Source organism: Thamnophis elegans, chromosome Z (assembly GCF_009769535.1).
Source record: "Thamnophis elegans isolate rThaEle1 chromosome Z, rThaEle1.pri, whole genome shotgun sequence".
Taxonomy (NCBI): domain Eukaryota; kingdom Metazoa; phylum Chordata; class Lepidosauria; order Squamata; family Colubridae; genus Thamnophis; species Thamnophis elegans.
Genome location: NC_045558.1, coordinates 110,600,347 through 110,619,756, shown reverse-complemented (window position 1 = coordinate 110,619,756; position 19,410 = coordinate 110,600,347). Strand labels below are relative to the sequence as shown.

The 19,410-nt window shown below is 37.5% G+C and overlaps 2 protein-coding genes across 2 annotated transcripts in view; both read left to right on the top strand.

Moving 5' to 3' along the window:
* The window catches only part of LOC116521413 (olfactory receptor 6B2-like), a gene marked incomplete at its 5' end in the record, with an annotated part of 8,915 nt that extends 3,428 nt beyond the window's left edge, over positions 1 to 5,487 (top strand). Inside the window, 2 exon segments of the mRNA XM_032236088.1 lie at positions 4,216 to 4,387; positions 5,169 to 5,487. Coding sequence (XP_032091979.1) covers positions 4,216 to 4,387; positions 5,169 to 5,487 — 491 coding nt within the window.
* Positions 5,488 to 13,703: 8,216 nt separating this feature from the next.
* On the top strand, positions 13,704 to 14,621 carry LOC116522963 (olfactory receptor 5A2-like). The gene has a single exon (XM_032238090.1). The coding sequence runs from the start codon at positions 13,704 to 13,706 to the stop codon at positions 14,619 to 14,621; it is 918 nt and encodes a 305-aa protein (XP_032093981.1).
* The last annotated feature ends 4,789 nt before the right edge of the window (positions 14,622 to 19,410 follow it).

Here is a 19,410-nt window from a genome sequence, read left to right as displayed (position 1 = left end):
TACACACACACCAAATTTAGTTGGTAAAGAGAACTTTTGCCCTGTTCAGTTTGTGATAACAAGAGATTAATTTTAAATTTGAGACAATCAGGAGATTGCATTTCAGAAAAAAATATTTATGTGCATATATAACTGTATATATGTAATTGGACTTCGTGATTGAAAATCCTATTTGCATGGGGTTCTTCCTTGATGCATTTAATATAGGGGAAATAATTTCCTAAATTTCCTAAATTGTACAAAACTCTTCTATTTTCCTAAATTAGTTCTATAGAGCAGTGTTTCTCAACCTTGTCAACTTGAAGATGTCTGGACTTCAACTCCCAGAACTCCCCAGCCAGCATCATTCGCTGGCTGGGGAATTCTGGGAGTTGAAGTCCAGACATCTTCAAGTTGACAAGGTTGAGAAACGCTGCTCTAGAGCAATAGAAAATCTTTAACTCCCACAGAGATTTAAGTGGAATTTGTAATATTTACTACATTGCTTTCATTTTAATGGAATGAAGAAGTCTATTACATACTGTTCCCTGGAGCATCATTTTTAATTATCACTATTTATGAAGAAAGAATATTTATTTAGGAGTTCTGGTGTCTTGAGTTCTCCAGCTGCCTTCCATCAATATTCAATATAGTTTTACTTCTATACATTTTTTCATAGAAATAACTTTGAAATAAAGAAAAATTTAAAGTGGAATTTCAGGCCATTTAGGATTCAAAACAAGTAAGTCTTACATTAAAAAGCTCCTTCTATGAAGGTTGAACTATAAAACAATAGTATCCAGGAAGAACATGTTTTTATTTATAGTAAAGTATGCTTGAAATCCAGTATATGTAATGATTTTTGTAGTTGCCTTAGGTACAAAGGCATCAGAAGAAGATACTAAATTTCTTCCAAAAAATTGTGCCAATAAAATTGTCTTGCCAATGGAGTAATAAGGGCATGCTTAACCTTTCATAGCTTATATGATTGAAATTGAATTGGTAAATGAATGGCAACTTGTTTAAGTCTTATTGATCAATTGTTTAGTCAAGGCTATTGGGATCCTAATCATTGAAGGGTGTGTTTTTTCCCTTTTACAAAATGAATGAGATTTTTAAATTGATCATATATGATACTGGAATCAGAACACTGGAACATTGTTAAAATCCTATCAGGGGTGTTCTAACAAGAATTGTCATTCTTTAATACCCTCAGTAAAATCATCTGAAGTTGCTTACATTAAAAACATACAGAACAATTGTGGCTAATGAAACAAACGAAAAACATTCAGAACTATTACTATGAGTTCTTATTATGAGAAAATAAGATTTTCTCTAAAATCTTGCCATAGTGTTGAATTCATTGGATGCTTTTGCAATTGTTTGTCATATAGCTTCAAATAAAAACTATAATTACCTCTCATCTCCCAACATAAAATAAAACACCAATCTACTGAATTTTGGCAGCAGTTCAGAATTATCCTCAGATCTTTATGGGGCTATAAAAATGCTTAAAAGCAGAATGATATTTATACTCCAAGGTTAACCATGTAAGATAAATCATTGGATTTAAACCTTAATAATTATATAATGTAATTGATGGAGGAGGCATGATTAAAAATTCTCCTTCTTATATAAATGGCAACATTTCTGTTTTCCAGAATTATTCTATTAGATACATCATATCAAACATTATACATGTAGACATGCACCGATATACAATCTTTACATAGCTCATATTTATCTAGCATATAGTCTATAAATCCTTCAAAACACAAACATATTTTCACAATACAAGCAAAGTATTTTTAATTTAAAATTTAGATTAGTCTGGTTTCCAGATATTTCATCCCCTGGTATCTGAAGTTTAAAGTAACACTTATAAGCTTAAATTAATCATATTTCACTAAATCCTCTTTTTGAGATATAAATGACAAAATATGTTTTATTAATATAAATACATTAATAAACAGACACATACAGAAAGGGACATATGTAGTAATTATAGTTCTATTTTTTTTCCAAAATATCCTTCAGAATATGAGAATAGGAAAGTATCATAGTTTTATTTTACTCCCTTTTCAACCAACAACTAAATCTATGAAATTTGTGAAGGATCCTAACTGTGGTAGTTTTTCCAAAGATCATCTAAGTTTTTATATTTTAGTTTCAATCATTATAGTATTTTCCAAGGTGGAATATGCTCTTCAGTTATAACATTTGCTTTAAATAGAATTTTCAATCGACAAATGACATCTTATTCTTGTCAATATTATATGCCTGATCAAGCTGGATTAACATAGGGTGGCAAGTTTCTGATAATATTATATTTTAATTCATATGTACATTACAAAATGTGAAAAATGAAAATTTATAAATTTATTGTGTTAATTATTTTAATATCTAGACCTTACACCAGGAACCTAGGCACTGCATGATACAGTCAAATATAGATACAAAACAATCAGTTTCATAATTTTTTCTCTACCATTCCTTCTTCAGAGCACTTTGGGAAAACAAAGCCTTCTCCAAGATTTCTGATACAGAAGATAATTTCATCTAGCTCCATAATTATATATGAATTCTAGAAAAAAGTCATATTGATTGTGGAATTGTCTATTTGTTGTTATTGTTAGTTGTGAAGTCGTGTCCGACCCATCACAACCTCATGGACAACATTCCAGAACTTTCTCTCCTGTACCATTTTCTGGAGTCCATTTAAGCTCAGGCCTATTGCTTCGGTGACTCCATCCAGCCACCTCATTCTTTGTCATACCCCTTCTTCTTTTTCCCTCAATCCTTCCCAGCGTTAGGTTCTTTCTTCTCATTAGGTGACCAAAGTATTTGACTTTCCTCTTCAGGATCTGGCCTTCTAAACAGCAGTCATGGTTGATCTCCTCTTGGTCTTGATTTCTTGCAGTCCAAGGCACTCACAGAAGTCATCTCTAGCACCATAGTTCAAAGGCCTCAATTCTTTGGCGCTCAGCCTTTCTTATGGTTCAACTTTCACAGCAGTACATTGCAACTGGGAAAACCATAGCCTTGACTATACACACTTTTGTTGGCAAGGTGATGTCTGCTTTTATCATGCTGTCTAGATTTGCCATAGCTTTCCTCCCCAGGAGTAAGTGTCTTTTAATTTCTTGGCTATAGTTCCCATCTGTGGTGATTTTGGAGCCCAGGAAATAAAATCTGTCACCAGCTCCAATCCTTCCCCATCTATTTGCCAAGAATTGAGAGGGCTGGATGCGATGATTTGATTGACAAATGTCTATTTGATCACAAATAAGAAAACAATTTTGTCCTGATCTTATAGTATCTTATGATATTTAAAAATTTGTTCTGCAAGTTTAGAAGATTCTTCAAATGCATTGGAATTGAAAAAAAAAACAGGAAAAAAACTAGTATTGAATAAAATTGGCATCTATTCAATAATAATAATAATAATAATAATAATAATAATAATAATAATAATAATAATAATCACACTGACATCACACTGGTTGAGAAAAATAAGGTCACAATCATAGACATCGCAATACCAGGTGATAGCAGGGTCGCCGAGAAGGAACATGAAAAAATCGCAAGATACCAGGACTTAAAAATTGAAATTCAACGATTATGGCACAAACCAGCAGTGATAATTCCAGTGGTAATTGGCACACTGGGTGCTATACCAAAAGCACTGGAATTACATTTAAAACAGTTAAAAATTGACAAAATCACCATCAGTCAAATGCAAAAAGCCGCACTGCTTGGATCTGCACGCATATTACGAAAATACGTTACGACGTCCTAGGCCCCTGGGTGGGGCCTGACTAGTAACCAATGCCAAATCCGGCGAAACAACTGGCCGCTGTGATACAATTGTATAATAATAATAATAATAATAATAATAATAATAACAACAACAACAACAACAACAACAACAACAACAACAACAACAACCCTGGCTGGGGCCCGACTAGTAACCAATGCCAAATCCAACGAAACAACTGGCCGCTGTGATACAATTGTATAATAATAATCACAATCATAGAGATTGCAATACCAGGTGATAGCAGGGTAGCTGAGAAGGAACATGAAAAAATCGCAAAATACCAGGACTTAAAAATCGAAATTCAATGACTATGGCTTTCTCTACTTGCGGCTCCCATTTGGCTGTAGTTACTATTTTCTATGGGACACTAATGTTCATGTTTGTCCGTCCAACATCAAAAACTTCCAACAATTCAGTGATCTTCAATAAGCTAGTATCTGTGTTTTACACAGTAGTCACTCCCCTTCTGAATCCTATCATTTACTGCCTGAGAAACAGAGAAGTCAAAGATGCCTTAAGGAGAGCTATTCTTAGGAAACATGGACTTACAATGAAACCAAGCTGTGTTAGAAAAGGATTAATTAATTAGTATCCTCTCCTCAAACAATATATTTTCCACTTGTATTGGATTATAAAACTGTCAATTACCAGCTTCATTGGATTCATACATTTGGTTGGAGTAACTATATAAATGGATCAATTTTTTTAGTTTATGTAATGGATTTCTTATTAAATAATAGAATTGTGCAAAGATCACTCAATTCAGTAAGTTAAAGGTTTCTTCTATCCAATATTATCTGAAACTAGGGGATAGGGTTCATCTCTGTTTATTAGCCAAGGGAGACATCGTTGTCTGAAGACATTTCTGCAATCATAACATTGCCATGCAGAGCATTTGGAGAAACACAGAACACTGTTACCTTCCTACTGAAGTGGTACCTATTTATCTACATTTTACCTTCTTTCAAACTGATAGTTGTCTTCCACTGCTTTCAAATCAGGTGGTGTGGCAGAACTTTGAATAGCAAGAGCTGATTTGAATGTGCTACAAAAACAGCAATGCAACCATATAGTCATAAAATACAGAATTTCTTTCAAGATCATTATACCAGTGCCCCCACCAAAAAAACACTATAATCACATGCCTTAATGATTACCATCTAGTTGCATTCATTTCCAATATGATGAAGTGTTTTGAGAAATTGGTAAAGGACAACATGGCTTCATGCCTTCCCCTTACATTTGACTCATTACAGTTTGCCTATTGGAAGAACTGCTCTATAGATGATACAGTTTCCTTTGTGCTTCATCTTAGCATAGCACACCTGCAGGAGAATACTCATGTGTGAATGCTATTTGTTGATTTCAGTTTGGTCTTCAACACTATCATTTCTCAAAATTTGGTCAACAAACTGAGCCTATTAGATTTTAATGCTCCTTTATGTAATAGGACACTGGATTTCCTTATTGATAGGCCCCAGTTTGTGCAAGTTGGTAGAAGAGTTTCCAATTCCATCTCCTTAATGATAGGTCTCCCACAAGGCTGTGTCTTGTGTCCACTACTGTTCACCTTGATGACCCATGACTGCTGTGCCAAATCTGCTATGAATCATATTGTGAAGTATGTGGATGTCACGATAGTGGTGGGTCTTATGTGGGATGACAATGAAGATGCTTATAGGGAATGAGTGAAGGCTCTAGTGGACCGGTGCACTTCCTGTGTTGGATGAAAAGAACATATATTTCTCTTTCTGTCTGGCCACTTTTTACAAAGGCACAGAGTGAATACCACCCTTGACTAAGTTGCATACTAAAAGTTAATGCCTTCACATGTACAGGGCGGGGCATAACCTTTTCCTAGGGGGTCACAGCAAGATCGACAGCAGTTTACAACTTCCGCGACACCTCATTTTAAAGCCCATAAAAAACTGAATTGAATGAGCTATTAAATGTTAAATTTGCTTTAAGAATGGCTGGAAAATTCGATTCGGAAGAACAAAGGATCATTGACAGAATAAAATGCATTGCCTTTCGAGAGGCTCGCGATGCTGGAGCGACGTTTATCAATCGAAAATGGATTGCAAACAAATTGAAACGTCATCCGGATTGGGTTACTGATAATTGGAACAAAACAGCCCAAGAATGTTTCACAAAATTTGGAGAAGGGCGTCCTCTGCAACTGTCCCAAGAAAGCAAAGCCATCATTGCAACTGGCAGTCGCAAACAACGAAAAGGAAACCGAAAAGTGGCCCAAGAAATCCTTCAAATTCGTGGAAAACGAGTTGATCAAAGGACAATCGGCCGATATCGAGAACGAGAAGGTTTGAAGCCATTCCACGTCATTTGCAAACCATTGAAAACTCAAACACACGTTCAAGATCGGCTTTGGTTGTGCGATTGGTTGTCTGAATGGACCGAGGAAGATTTTCTTCATTTGGCGCCATCTGACGAATTCTTCGTTTATGCCATTCGAAAACCGAATTTCCAGAACGATCGAATTTGGGCTAAAGACGTCGACGACATCGCCAAACATGAACGATATCGACAAATCGTTCGCAATCCGACTTGCATCGGGATTTTCGTCATTTTCACAGCCAAGAAACTGCATTGGGTTTTGAAGGATAAAGGGGAATCCTGGGATGGCAGTTATTTCCGTGAGAAAATTTTATTGGAGAATGTCATTCCATTTCTCAGTGATCCAGACAATGTCTTGGTGGTTGGTGAGGCTGTCTTTCTTCATGACAAAGCTCCTTGCATGCGTGCAAATGCGACTCAGCAATTGTTAAAGGAAAACAATGTCGAATTTTGGGGCAATGACGTCTGGCCGGGAAATTCGCCAGATCTCAATCCGGCAGAGAACATTGGGGCCATAATTAAGGATGAAGTGGAAGCTCTGATGATTCAGGAGCAAGGTCAAAATCGATATTCGGTTGAAACTTTGAGAATGAATTTGGAAACTGTGTTGAAAAATCTGGAAAATCGAACGGAACTGTTTGAAGATTTGTTGTGTTCTTATCCACCTCGTTTGAATGCTGTTCGAAGGGCTAATGGTGGTCATACTGACTATTAAATCGTGTCAATAAACTCAGTTTTTGATGGGCTTTCGAATGGTGTATGAATTATTTGTGTTGTTATTACAAGTGTTGCTGTGACCCCCTAGGAAAAGGTTATGCCCCGCCCTGTATGTTTGTATTTCCTTAGGATGGGACACCCACTGGAATGGGAGTGAAAGTGATATTAATGTATATGCCACATATTTCTGAAAAGGGCAGTTTTTAAAGTCAACCTGTTTCTATATTTTTTACAATTGAGAAGTAGTAAAATTATACTTTTTCTCAAGATCCCCATTTTTCCATTAAAAATAATTGCACATTTTTGACAGAAATTTATAATGTGTATGGCTTCTTTTTCAGAGAATATTTGCACTGATAATTGCAATAATATACCTGGATAATATTTATGATACCATTAATAAATTAATATAAACTTCCAAATGTGTTGTATTAGACTGTTGAAGTTTATTGTATCATCTCAAGCCTAGGCAAGGCAAGTAACAGAATTCTACATGTTATCCTGCATCAAATCTAAATTTTTGATTTTGGTTTCCTAAATAGAATAGAATAGTAATATATTTACATACATGCTCCTTTATTTCAAATAATGAAATAAATATATACAGGATGTAGGAAGACAAAAACATAAACACATACATGTGTATGTGCACACATACAAGAATTTTGTGTTGGTTGAAAGTGAAATAGAACAAATAAGATCCATTTCCTTCAAGTTTTAATAATATTTTAATTTGTGCAGCTTTAATGTTTTAACATTTTAATTATGTATTAATTGTTTCATAATTTGTAAACCACCCAGAGTCACCTTAGAAGGAATATGGGGAGAATATAATTTTTTTAAAAAAAATATTAATAAAATAAAACTGCTTTAAATGAAAGACATACATCCAATGTAGCCTTTTATTTACCCTTCCCTTCAGAGTGTTATTTTTGATCTCATTGTGTTTTATAGGGAAACACAATGATCATGATTTTTTATGCTAATCTTTGGTGCTACCAAAAATTCTTGAAAAAGTCCTTAGAGGTTGGAGGAGAAATACTAGGATTGTTGGATTTGTGACTGAGAGACTACTCTTCAAATCAAAGTATCTTTTTCAATCAAAGTAATTATCTGTTGGTCTTCCTAAAGGTGCTTTTTCAGGAGGCAACTGGACTTTCTTTTTTTTTTTCTTTGAAGATGTTTTGCTTATCATCAAAGAAGTTTCTTCTGCTCTGATAGGACAGTGGAGAATGGAAGGATTTATATTCCTTGCAGACAGCTGGTCATTTGCATCATTTTAGAGGGTCCTTGAAGCACTTGGAGATTTATCGGTGTCCTCAGAAACATTTGAGTAGTGTTCCTGTTCCCTGTAGTCTGCAAATGTTTCTCAGGAAATCAATTCCTACTCCCACACTATTCCAAGGGTGTTCATTCCAATGTGTATAGCTAAATGTCCGTAGAGATTCTCAGTCATCCAGGTCATCAGTTGATCTAATCACACTATCTTCTGATTGAGTATGAAGAGGAATCGTTGTGAAAGAATTTAACTATTTACTAAAGCCATTATTTTCCACGCTCAATCTATAGAACTTGTACAGGAAGTATTGGGTATTCCCACACAGAATGTATGAATGTATGCATGTATTTCATTCCATTGTTCATTTCCTCTCTCCCTCCCTCCCTCCCTCTCTCTTTCTACTAATGTTATGAAAACCATAGAGCACAAATACATACAAGAGCTGTAGCAAAATAATACAATCACACAACTAATAAGCACAAAAAACAGGCCTGAATTCTCTTCATTCTCTGCTGTTTCTTTATTTCACATACAATTGAAGAATGAACATGAAATAAATGCTATTTTTTTTCTTTATCAACTGGGCATTTTCAGCCCAATCAACAGGTATAAGCTTCCTATATAATTCATAATACTTTTTCATCATGTTAGATTGAAGATATCTCAGACTTTGAACTGTTACATTAATTTCTTCAGGGCCATTTTCATGTTCTTATTTTTCAAACTGTAAATGATGGGATTTAACATGGAAGTTAAAATGCTATACTGGTAGCAGGGACATGCAGTCACTAGAGGCAAGGGAGGCGGAGCCTCACCAGTCTCCTCAGGAAAAAGAAAGAAATTTAAATATTTTTTTTTAAATAATTAAAGCCAAGATAGTTGCTACCAGATTCCAGCTCACAGTGGCTTGGTGTCTGCTTAGTGTTAACCAAAGCAGGAGGCGAGAGAACTCGGGGCCTCTTTTCCATAAGGAATTTTTCGCCTTCTAAAAGTTAATAAAGAGTTAAAAGGCAAAGAAGTTCAGATGGAAAAGAGGCACTAATTCTCCCGCCTCCTGATTTGGAAGCAGCCAATCGTGTCTTTTTGAGCACGCTTACGTTGGGCGGGGTGTGCTTCAGAGGAGAGAGGAGTGGGCGAGAAGGAGGAGGCTGCCTCTTTGCTGCAGACCTGGGCGCTTGGCGGCTCCCGCAATGCAAAGTGCCCCACCATCCCCGATGCTGCTGCCCGCTGCCCCGGCCTGCTTCTCCAGGCTCCACCACTGGAAGTCCCGGATCGCCTCTGGGGGAAGGCTGGGTGAGAAGCGGAGTGAAGCTTCTCTGTGGCCTCCCGGCGCTGCCCAGAGGCTCTTGCAGGAGCACGTGTCAGCGGCCGGTGGCCTGGAGCGGCCCCGGCTGTGAGACAAGGGAGCACTTAAAGCAGCCGCTGCTGCCACCGCCACCGCCCCTCCTTCGCCCGGCGGGGTGGTGGTGGTGGCAGCGGCAGCGGCTACTTTAAGTGCTCCCTTGTCTCACAGCCGGGGCCGCTCCAGGCCGCCGGCTGCTGACACGTGCTCCTGCAAGAGCCTCTGGGCAGCGCCGGGAGGCCGCAGAGAAGCTTCGCTCCGTTTTTCACTCAGCCTTCCCCCAGAGGCGATCCGGGACTTCCAGCGGTGGAGCTTGGGGAAGCAGCGGATGCAGGCCGGGACAGCGGGGGGGGGGCAGCAGGGCACTTTGCATCACGGGAGCCACCAAGTGCCTTTGCTGCAGACCCGGGCGCTTGGTTGCTCCCGCGATGCAAATTCCCCCCCGCCAAGGCCGACCGCTGCCCTGCTGAGCCTCACCAGGTATCAACCTCACCGCACTTCACTGACTGGTAGAGACAACTTTATCCAATTCTGATAATGAACTAGAAGTAGGTTTCATATACCTAAAAAATCCTGACATGTAAAACAAGTCAACCACAACAAGGTGTGAATTGCAAGTGAAAAAAGCTTTACTTCTGCCTGTCATGGCTGGCATTTTGAGGATGACAGAGATGATCTGAATATATGAAACCAAGGTGAGTGCTAAAGCACTCATGATAAATATTGTCAGGGAAACCAAGAGCACAGCTTGGTTCATCATGATATCAGAACATGATGAAATAAAAAATGGAGGCAGTTCACACCTGAAGTTGTTCACAATTTTGGGCCCACAAAAATGCAGAGTTAATATGAGGAGTATCAATAAGTGAATGGAAAAAGCCAATCACCCTACCATCAAGTTACACATTAATTTGTTCAGAATCTCTAAATAATGTAGGAAAAGGCAAACAGGTGCATATTGGTCATAAGCCATAGTAGATAGGATTAAAATTTATGTGCATTCCAACATGATGATGAAAAATACAATGCACCCATTGATGGAGATAGTCCTCTGGTCAGCAAGAAAATTCTGCAACATCTTTGGGGCTGAGATTGAAGAATAGCAGATTTCCACCAAAGATGTGAGAAAAGAAGAAATACATGGGGATGTTAGGGTGAGAGTGTAGTCCAGTAATGAGAATGATAACAAGATTTGCAGCAAAAGTAACAATATAAATAGCTAAAAATATAACAAAAAGGACTTTCCTCAGTTTTGGATCATTAGAAAGCCCTTCAAGAATAAAATCAGTCACCACAGTTAAATTTTCTAACCAGGATTGTTTCACAAGGCTGTTAGCTTAAAAGAAAGGAGAGGCACAGGTGTAAACAGAAATTAACACATATCCCTATAGGCACGTGTTCACTATGAAGGTTTTATACACTTAAATAAGTAGAATACTGTGATTTAAATACAATCATTTAGGAAATACATTATTTGGTATTACTGAAATATTTTTGGATACACACACAACTCTAGCAGGCTCACACACACACACACCATTCAGGTTATCTGAGCTATATCCATCCCAGTTATTCTCTATGAAAAACAATAATAATAATACAATTGTAGTTGTAGAGCTATCCAGATTCAAAATATAAAAGATTATTCTTAAAGTTCATGGATCTATATGACACTTCGATCATTTGTTCTTAAGTCAAATGTATTTTTACTTGGGTATGGGTCTTTCTAACTACAAAGAGCCTGAACAGGCAAATCTTTAAGAAATGGCTGACAAATGAAACCTGTATACCCAGTCATATTCCAAATCACCCTTTTGCTATCATATCTGGGTCACTGCCCAGTGCTAATCTGAACTTCCATCTTGTATAAGTCTTATTTAACAAGACAGAAAAGTTGACCCTGAAAACAGATGCCGGACTACAATAATGATATGAAAAAAGTCATGTTATTGGATATTCAAAATAAATTGCTTGATGCTTTAAAAAAATCAAAAGAGAATTAAAAATAATAAAGCAATCAGAGTAACCTAGATAATTCTTTTATATTGAATTTACAAAAATAGTGTCAGGTTTTCAAAAGATGCTCTATTTAATTTATGAGCCGCTAGCAAAGTTTCAAGAGAAACCAAGTAAAATGAAGGAATATAAAATTGGTTTATTTGATCAAGATTAAAAAAGATATGTTGTTATTTCTGGCAATGCTTAATGGACTTTTAACCCCAGTTTTGAATTAATAATTTTAAGGACTTTTTTATAGTAAGAGTTGGAAAATGGGACGAAGGGACCATTTTTTCTACAAATTAAAAAGAGTAAAGTTACTGAAATTATTTATATTTGTTCTGATGAAGGTTGGAATACTTCTTTATACATGTATTTTCTTTTTTACTCTTTTTTATTTTTTCTTATTATTATTCCTTTCCTTTTTTCCCTGTGCATGTTTTTTCTTTTCTATTCCTTTTTCTTTCTTTTTCTTTTGTACATTGTATTCATTTTTAAAATTATAAGCTTAAATTGCATTAGTGTTTTATAAAAATGCAATAAATATGGAAATCCACAAAACTAGATTTGATCAGTTAGATGGTCAATCCTCCTAGGTAAACCAGGTAGGAAATAAAAATAGATTAGCTAATTATACTTTGTATTAAGGCTAAAGTAGCAGAATCCTACAAGTCTAATAGTAAAATCTTCCCATTGACACTTTTAACTGTTTGATCCATTAGGGCAAATTTTTCCTCAGTTTCTTTCTCTGACTATTAAGTCGGGAGGGGGCTCCTTCCTCTTTTATCTGATTGTGTCCTTGGCAGCATCTCTTCCCCTTGTTCTCTGAGATCATCCACAAATTCCATTACATCAGAATACTATTCTCCTCAGAAGTTCCTAAAGGAAACAGATTGTGGGTAATGAGAATGAAATGTAGAAGTATTGTTCCCCTCTTCTCTTGACAACTCCCTGTGAGCACACAAGAAATCTCTTAACCTTTGCTCTTTTGGGAATTTACTGATCTGATATGTCTTGTATGTGTGATGTGAAAGGAGATGATTCATTTTCCCCAACTTGGTATACTCAACGCTCCCTTCATCCCAGAGAAGAGCTCCTCCTGCTTGTGTTAGTCATATTTTACTCCTGAAACACAGGTAGCTTCCTATGATAGGGTTTGTTGGGATATTACTAGAGATATAGGTATATTATTATTGTGATAATTATTGCAAGAAGTTTGAAATGGGAGTATTTTCTCTTCTGGAATAATTGTTTCATAGGTAATAGAAATAGAAATATTGTCTTTATAGAAAACAGGTAATATTATGCTCAGAATACTTTCTGCCTGGGCATTTTTACAAAATACTTTTCATGCATTTGTTTTAATTAACTAAAAACTCATCTAAATGAGCTTTAACTTTGGGGTATTTGCTCTCTTCATACTTAAAAGTTTATACTTATTTAAAGTAAGTGCATTTTTTCTGTCTCCTTTCCTGCCACTTCTCTTTATCTTCAGGAATCTTCACAATGACAAGTAGGTTTCTGAAATAGTAATCAATTCTTAAACCACATGAATGTTCCTCTTTATTTAAAATAGATTGTTCAATTGAGAAATACCCATCTCTCAAATACTAATAGGGTATCTGTGTATGGCAACTTTCATGCATTCTGGTTTTAAATTATCCCTTTGATATAAAGTGTTAAACTTTGTAGAGAGTTCTAGGCCATGTTCTAATTCAGCACACTCACTACAGTTTGAACATTTCAGAGATAATACTAAGTAGTAAGAGCTAAAATAATAGATGATTCTTTTAATTTTAGGAACTCTAGTGAGCTTTCAGAAAAATATCCAGGTTTTTCAGCAACATGACTCAGTAATTGTCCCAATAATAGAATAAATCAGGAGGATCTTCATTTTCTTGCTTGAGTTAAAGCTTAACATTAACTTTTGTCCATGAGACAAAATTATCTATGATTTGGGGGGTTTTTATTTGTAAAAGGAGCCAAACTGTTCATCTGTAAATGTAAGTTAATGTAATTATGAGATGCAAGTGATTTGTCATAACTTGCTTCCTAGGTCTGAGACCCTAGCCTAATGTCACCCAGCTATCTTTGTGCAAAAGACTAGAATTCCTCACCCCCCAGTTTCTAGATGGTGCCTTTAACCAGTATATCACACTGGTTACATACATTTACTTGTATGTTATTTTTATTTTACAGATGAATAAGCAGAAATGGAGAACCAAACTGACTTTATTTTGCTTGGACTTTCCAGTGATCCTCAACTACAGATTTTCTTTTTCTTGATCTTTTCAATCATTTTTCTAATCACAGTGTCAGGAAACCTCACAATCATTCTGATAATCAAAATAGATCCTTCTCTCTGTGTACCCATGTACTATTTTTTATCTCATTTGTCCTTTGTTGATATGTGTTACTCGACTAATATTGTTCCTAAAATGTTAATGAATTTTCTTATGAAGCAAAAGACTATTTCCTTTACTTTCTGCATTTTACAAATGTTTTGCACCCTTCTATTAGGCGTCACAGAGATTTTCCTACTGTCAGCAATGGCATATGATAGATATGCCGCAGTGTGTCACCCACTTCATTACATAATGATCATGAATAAAGCAATATGCACTTACTTAGTTTTAGGAGCATGGCTAATAGGCTTGCTATCTGCAACAATAAACACAGTGCCTATTTTGAAGTTACACTTCTGTGGACACCGTGAAATTAATCACTTCAGCTGTGAGCTTCCTCCATTATTGAAAGCATCCTGTTCTGACATTTTTCTAAGTAATGCGATCCTTTTCTCTTTTGCTGCAATCTGTGGACTTGGTTCCTTCTTACCAACATTGGTCTCTTATGTTCATATAATCTCCACCATCATAAAGATCCATTCTGCAGAAGGCAGAAGTAAAGCTTTCTCGACATGCAGTTCTCATCTTATTGTAGTAGGCTTACAATATGTGACAGGAATGTCCCAGTACATGAAACCCAGCAATGTTTCCTCTGTTACACTGGATGAGATTATCTCTGTTCAATATAACATTTTGACTCCAATGCTCAATCCAATTATCTATAGTCTAAAAAATAAGGAAGTGAAGAAAGCACTTAAAAGACTGATCAATCCAATAAATATTTGATCTAATTTATGCTCATTAGTTACATATGGATACTTTAAAGATGACTCTCTGTTTACCTGTTATTTTTGTATTTTACAGCTTATAAACTACATTAAAATTTGGAAAGTTTCAATTTATATCCAGGAAACATAAGTGTACAATACAGATGGTTATAATTTATAACTCTTTTTATAACTTCCTATATCCATTTTATTTAGCCTACCTGATTCTTTTGCAAACTTGTTCTCCAAACTGAACTTAAGTTGGTAAAGTCTAGGGGAGTGTTTTAAGCCATGGTTTAATGCTTATGAATGCAAAAATACATGCCCCAATATAATAGTGCAGAATTGATCAGATTGGAACCATGGTTTAATGTTGTTTCACAGTTATAATTGTCCTTGTTTGTAAAATTTTACTTGTTTGCTATTTCAATTTGAAGTATGTATCAATATTTATCAATATGTGTCAATATTTTTTTTTACAATATTGTTTTTGATGACAACATTAATACATTCATTGTCATGGATTTATACGTATTCCTCCTTTTGACCATCTATTTTTCTGAACATAAGTATCATTTATTAGCTGGTATTTGAAAAGGAGACCAAAAATGTCCATGGCTGGGAAAATGCATGGAGGAGAAAAGAGAGATTCTGAAATCTAGGAAAATGTTGCTATGTTATGATATCTTTGTTAGGAAAAGTAGAAGTGCTTGTTGACTAAATTAGTGGCAAATATAGAATTGTTTAGAAGGAAGGAAGTGTTATGACACTTAAAATAATGGATAGCATAACAGTTGATAAACTCAGGTTTCATCTTTCAAATATTTACATCATAACTGTTGTTAGAAAAGTTTATTTCAAGTATGCCATGACTACTCCTCCTCCTCCTCCTCCTTCTCCTCCTCCTCCTCCTCCCCCTCCTCAGTCTCCATCACTTGAGGTTTTTAAGAAGGAAGTAGAGAATCATTTGCCTGAAATAGTAGAGGGTCTCCATCTGTAGCAGGTAGTTGGACTAAAAGACCTGCAAGGCACCTTCCAGTTCTCTTGTTCTGTTAATTTTATTTCATTTCTTGCTCTTCATTTTGTTTCTGTTTGTGTTTGCCCATTTTTCAAGTTCTTTAATAGGTAGTGCTTATTTATTTCCCTAATTATGGTTTTAGGTTAAAAGATACAGTAGGAAAGATTTATTTTGAGATCTGAATGTTTTTGAACTTAATGTGAAATGGAATGTCAGATTTTATTTCAAGTTGGTTATAAAACCTCAGAAAAATAAAATATTTTATCCCATGTCATTAATTCCCTAATAGTTTATAACAAAATATGGTTACTGCTTGACACTTGCAAGACTTTAAATGGCTCACAGAATTTACAATGTAAAACTGTAGATTTTAGACAATGAAATAAAATGCAAAAATTCCAAAATCATATTCACAATTTAAGTATTCAAAATCATTATTACAATTTAACATTTAGTATGACACTAAGTTTCTTAATGTTTTCACCTGCTTTAAGAAGGTCCTAAGTGGGAGCCATCCTTAATTTGTGGGTTAACTATTTCCAAATAGGGGAGATGCTACATGGAACATCCACTGTCTGGGACCCTCCCTCTATGTACTCCCTAATTGTTCAAATAGATTGTACTTAAACAATTGACAAAAAAAAAAAGATTTCTAAGATATTTAGGCTCTGGTATATAAAGGACTTTATAAGTAGAAACCAGTAAATTTAACTGCACATGAGAACTTACTAGCAGCTCCTTTAACAGATAAACAGCATCACATGACCATGTATATGTGTGCTGCTGGTCTCATGGTATCAGACCATATATCAAATACATTGTGGGGCTTGAAATATTTTTCTGAAAATGTTGAATTGCACACAACTTCAAAAAGAGTAAAGGGTCAGTATGGCTCCAACTACCCTCTAGTTTAGAATACAAATGAAAGAAATATAGTGGTTCTTTTGAAAATTGAGGGATCTATATCTATATCTATATCTATATCTATATCTATATCTATATCTATATCTATATCTATATCTATATCTATATCTATATCTATATCTATATCTATATCTATATCTATATCTATATCTATATCTATATCTATATCTATATCTATATCTATATCTATATCTATATCTATATCTATATCTATATCTATATCTATATCTATATCTATAATCTATCTCATCTATATCTATATCTACCTATACCTACCTCTACCTCTACAGATATCTATATCTACATCTACCTCTACCAGTGACGTGCAGTCACTAGAGGCAGGGGAGGCGGGGCCTCACCAGTCTCCTGAGGGAAAGGAAACTATTTTCAAAATAATTAAAAAGGCCAAGGTAGTTGCTCCCAGACTCTAAGTCACAGTGACTCTGAGTCTCCTTAGTGCAGTTAGTAGGAGGAGGCTAGAGAACTATGGGCTTCCTTTGCATAAGGAAGTTTTCGCCTTTTAAGTGTCAACCAAGGGTTAAAACGTGAAAAATTACATATGCAAATGAGGCACGTGATTCTCCCACCTCCTCCTGCAGAGGGCACTTTGTTTAGAGCCTATTTTAAATGTTTAAGCAGAGTCATCCACGTGGTGACTCTAACAGCAACTAGCCTAGCCTGCCTGCCCCTGGCTAGACCAAATCTAGCATTTTCGATACAGCTGGAAGGTATGTGGGAGCAAGGGGGCAGGGGGGAGGAATTCAATTTATTTGTAATGTAAGTAATTGCAATTTTTTTTATTATGTGTATGTGCGTGTGCGTGTGTGTGTGTGGCTTTTTTTTACCCGCCTCTGCTGGTGCGTGGGCTGGCACATCTATTTTTCATTTTTCATTTATTATTTTTCATTTTTCATTTATTATTTTTCATTTTTCATTTATTATTTTTCATTTTTTTATTTTTTAAAGCCATGCCACCTCAGTGCGCCATAGAGTGAAATATGTCCTGGTTTGTGGCCGGGCGGCATGCACTTTAAAGTACAAGTGTGCAGCCCAGCCACAAACCAGGACATGTTTTGCTGAATGGCCGGCTGGCGCGAAGGGAAGCCGGCAGTTTAGAGCTCGACCGCCATTCAGCGAAACATGTTTCACTGAATGGTGGCCGATGGGCACGCTAAAGTGCCGGCATGACTTTGAAGTGCCGGTTTGCCTTCTGCACTGGCTCGCACGGAAGGCAAGCAGGCATTTAAAGGCATGCCAGCAGTTTAGAACTAGGCCGCCATTCAGCGAAACATGCTTTGCTGAATGGCGACCGAGGGGCAAGCTAAAGTGCCAGCATGACTTTGAAGTGCCGGCTTGCCTTCTGTGCGGGCCCGTGCGGAAGGCAAACAGGCATTTAAAGGCATGCCGGCAATTTAGAACTTGGCTGCCATTGAGCGAAACATGTTTCGCTGAATGGTGGCCGAGGGGCAAGCTAAAGTGCCGGCATGACTTTGAATGGTGGCTTGCCTTCTGCGCGGGCCCGCACGGAAGGCAAGCAGGCATTTAAAGGCATGCCGGCAGTTTAGAACTAGGCTGCCATTCAGCGAAAGATGCTTCACTGAATGGCGACCGAGGGGCAAGCTAAAGTGCCAGCATGACTTTGAAGTGTCAGCTTGCCTTCTGTGCGGGCCCCTGAGGAAGGCAAGCAGGCATTTAAAGGCATGCTGGCAGTTTAGAACTCGGCCGCCATTCAGTGAAACATGTTTCGCTGAATGGCGGCTGAGGGGCAAGCTAAAATGCCGGCATGACTTTGAAGTGGCGGCTTGCCTTCTGCGCGGGCCCGTGCGTAAGGCAAGCAGGCATTTAAAGGCATGCTGGCAGTTTAGAACTCGGCCGCCATTCAGCAAAACATGTTTCACTGAATGGCGGCCGAGGGGCATGCTAAAGTGCCAGCATGCAGTTTAAAGTGCCAGCGCGCCTGTCCGCCATAGAGCTGGCTTGTTCTCTGCTTTAAGGGGGCTTTGCGTGTGAAGGGGGGGCTCTCTTTGGCTTTCCCCCCTCTCCTCAGGTGCAGCTGGGGTGAGTGGGTGGATGGTGCATGCACACGCACTATTATTCCGGTGGGTGGGGCGGAGGCGAAATGCCACAAGGAAAATCCTGGCACGCGAGGGTGGGCGGAGGCAGGGGGCTCTGCCAATGCCAGCCGCTGCTGCCCCTCCTCGGTGCTTCTGGTGTGTGAGGCTGCTTGGGAAGATTATTCATTTCTTCCGTTCAGACACTTGCCTTAAAGCCTCTGCCGCCCCCCTCACCCAGCTATAGCAAGTGAGCGCGCGCTCGGAGACGCGGGCTCCGAGGCGAGCCCTCTGATCCTTATGCGGTGGGGAGATGAACCCTTCAGCTTGTCCTACCTCCCGTCCTCATGCGGGTGCCCTCCTCCTCCTCTCCTTCAAAGGCAAGAGGCGGGCAGGGTTGTTTTTTTCCGGAGTGGCTTGGACCCTGCCTAAATTGGAGGGGTGGGGGGAAGGAGAATATAGAGGTCCTGCCTGCTTGCCTCACCGGCCGTGAACTTCACCGCACGTCACTGACCTCTACCTCTACCTCTACTATACCAATATCTATATCTATATCTGTATCTGTATCTGTATCTGCATCTGCATCTGCATCTGCATCTGCATCTGCATCTGTACCTATACCTATATTGATACCTATACCTATACCTATACCTATACCTATAGCAATATTTATATCTATATATACCTCTACCTATACATATACTTATACTTGTACCTGTACCTGTACCTATATCTATACCTATAGCAATATTTATATCTATATATACCTCTACCTATACATATACTTATACCTGTACCTGTACCTGTACCTATAC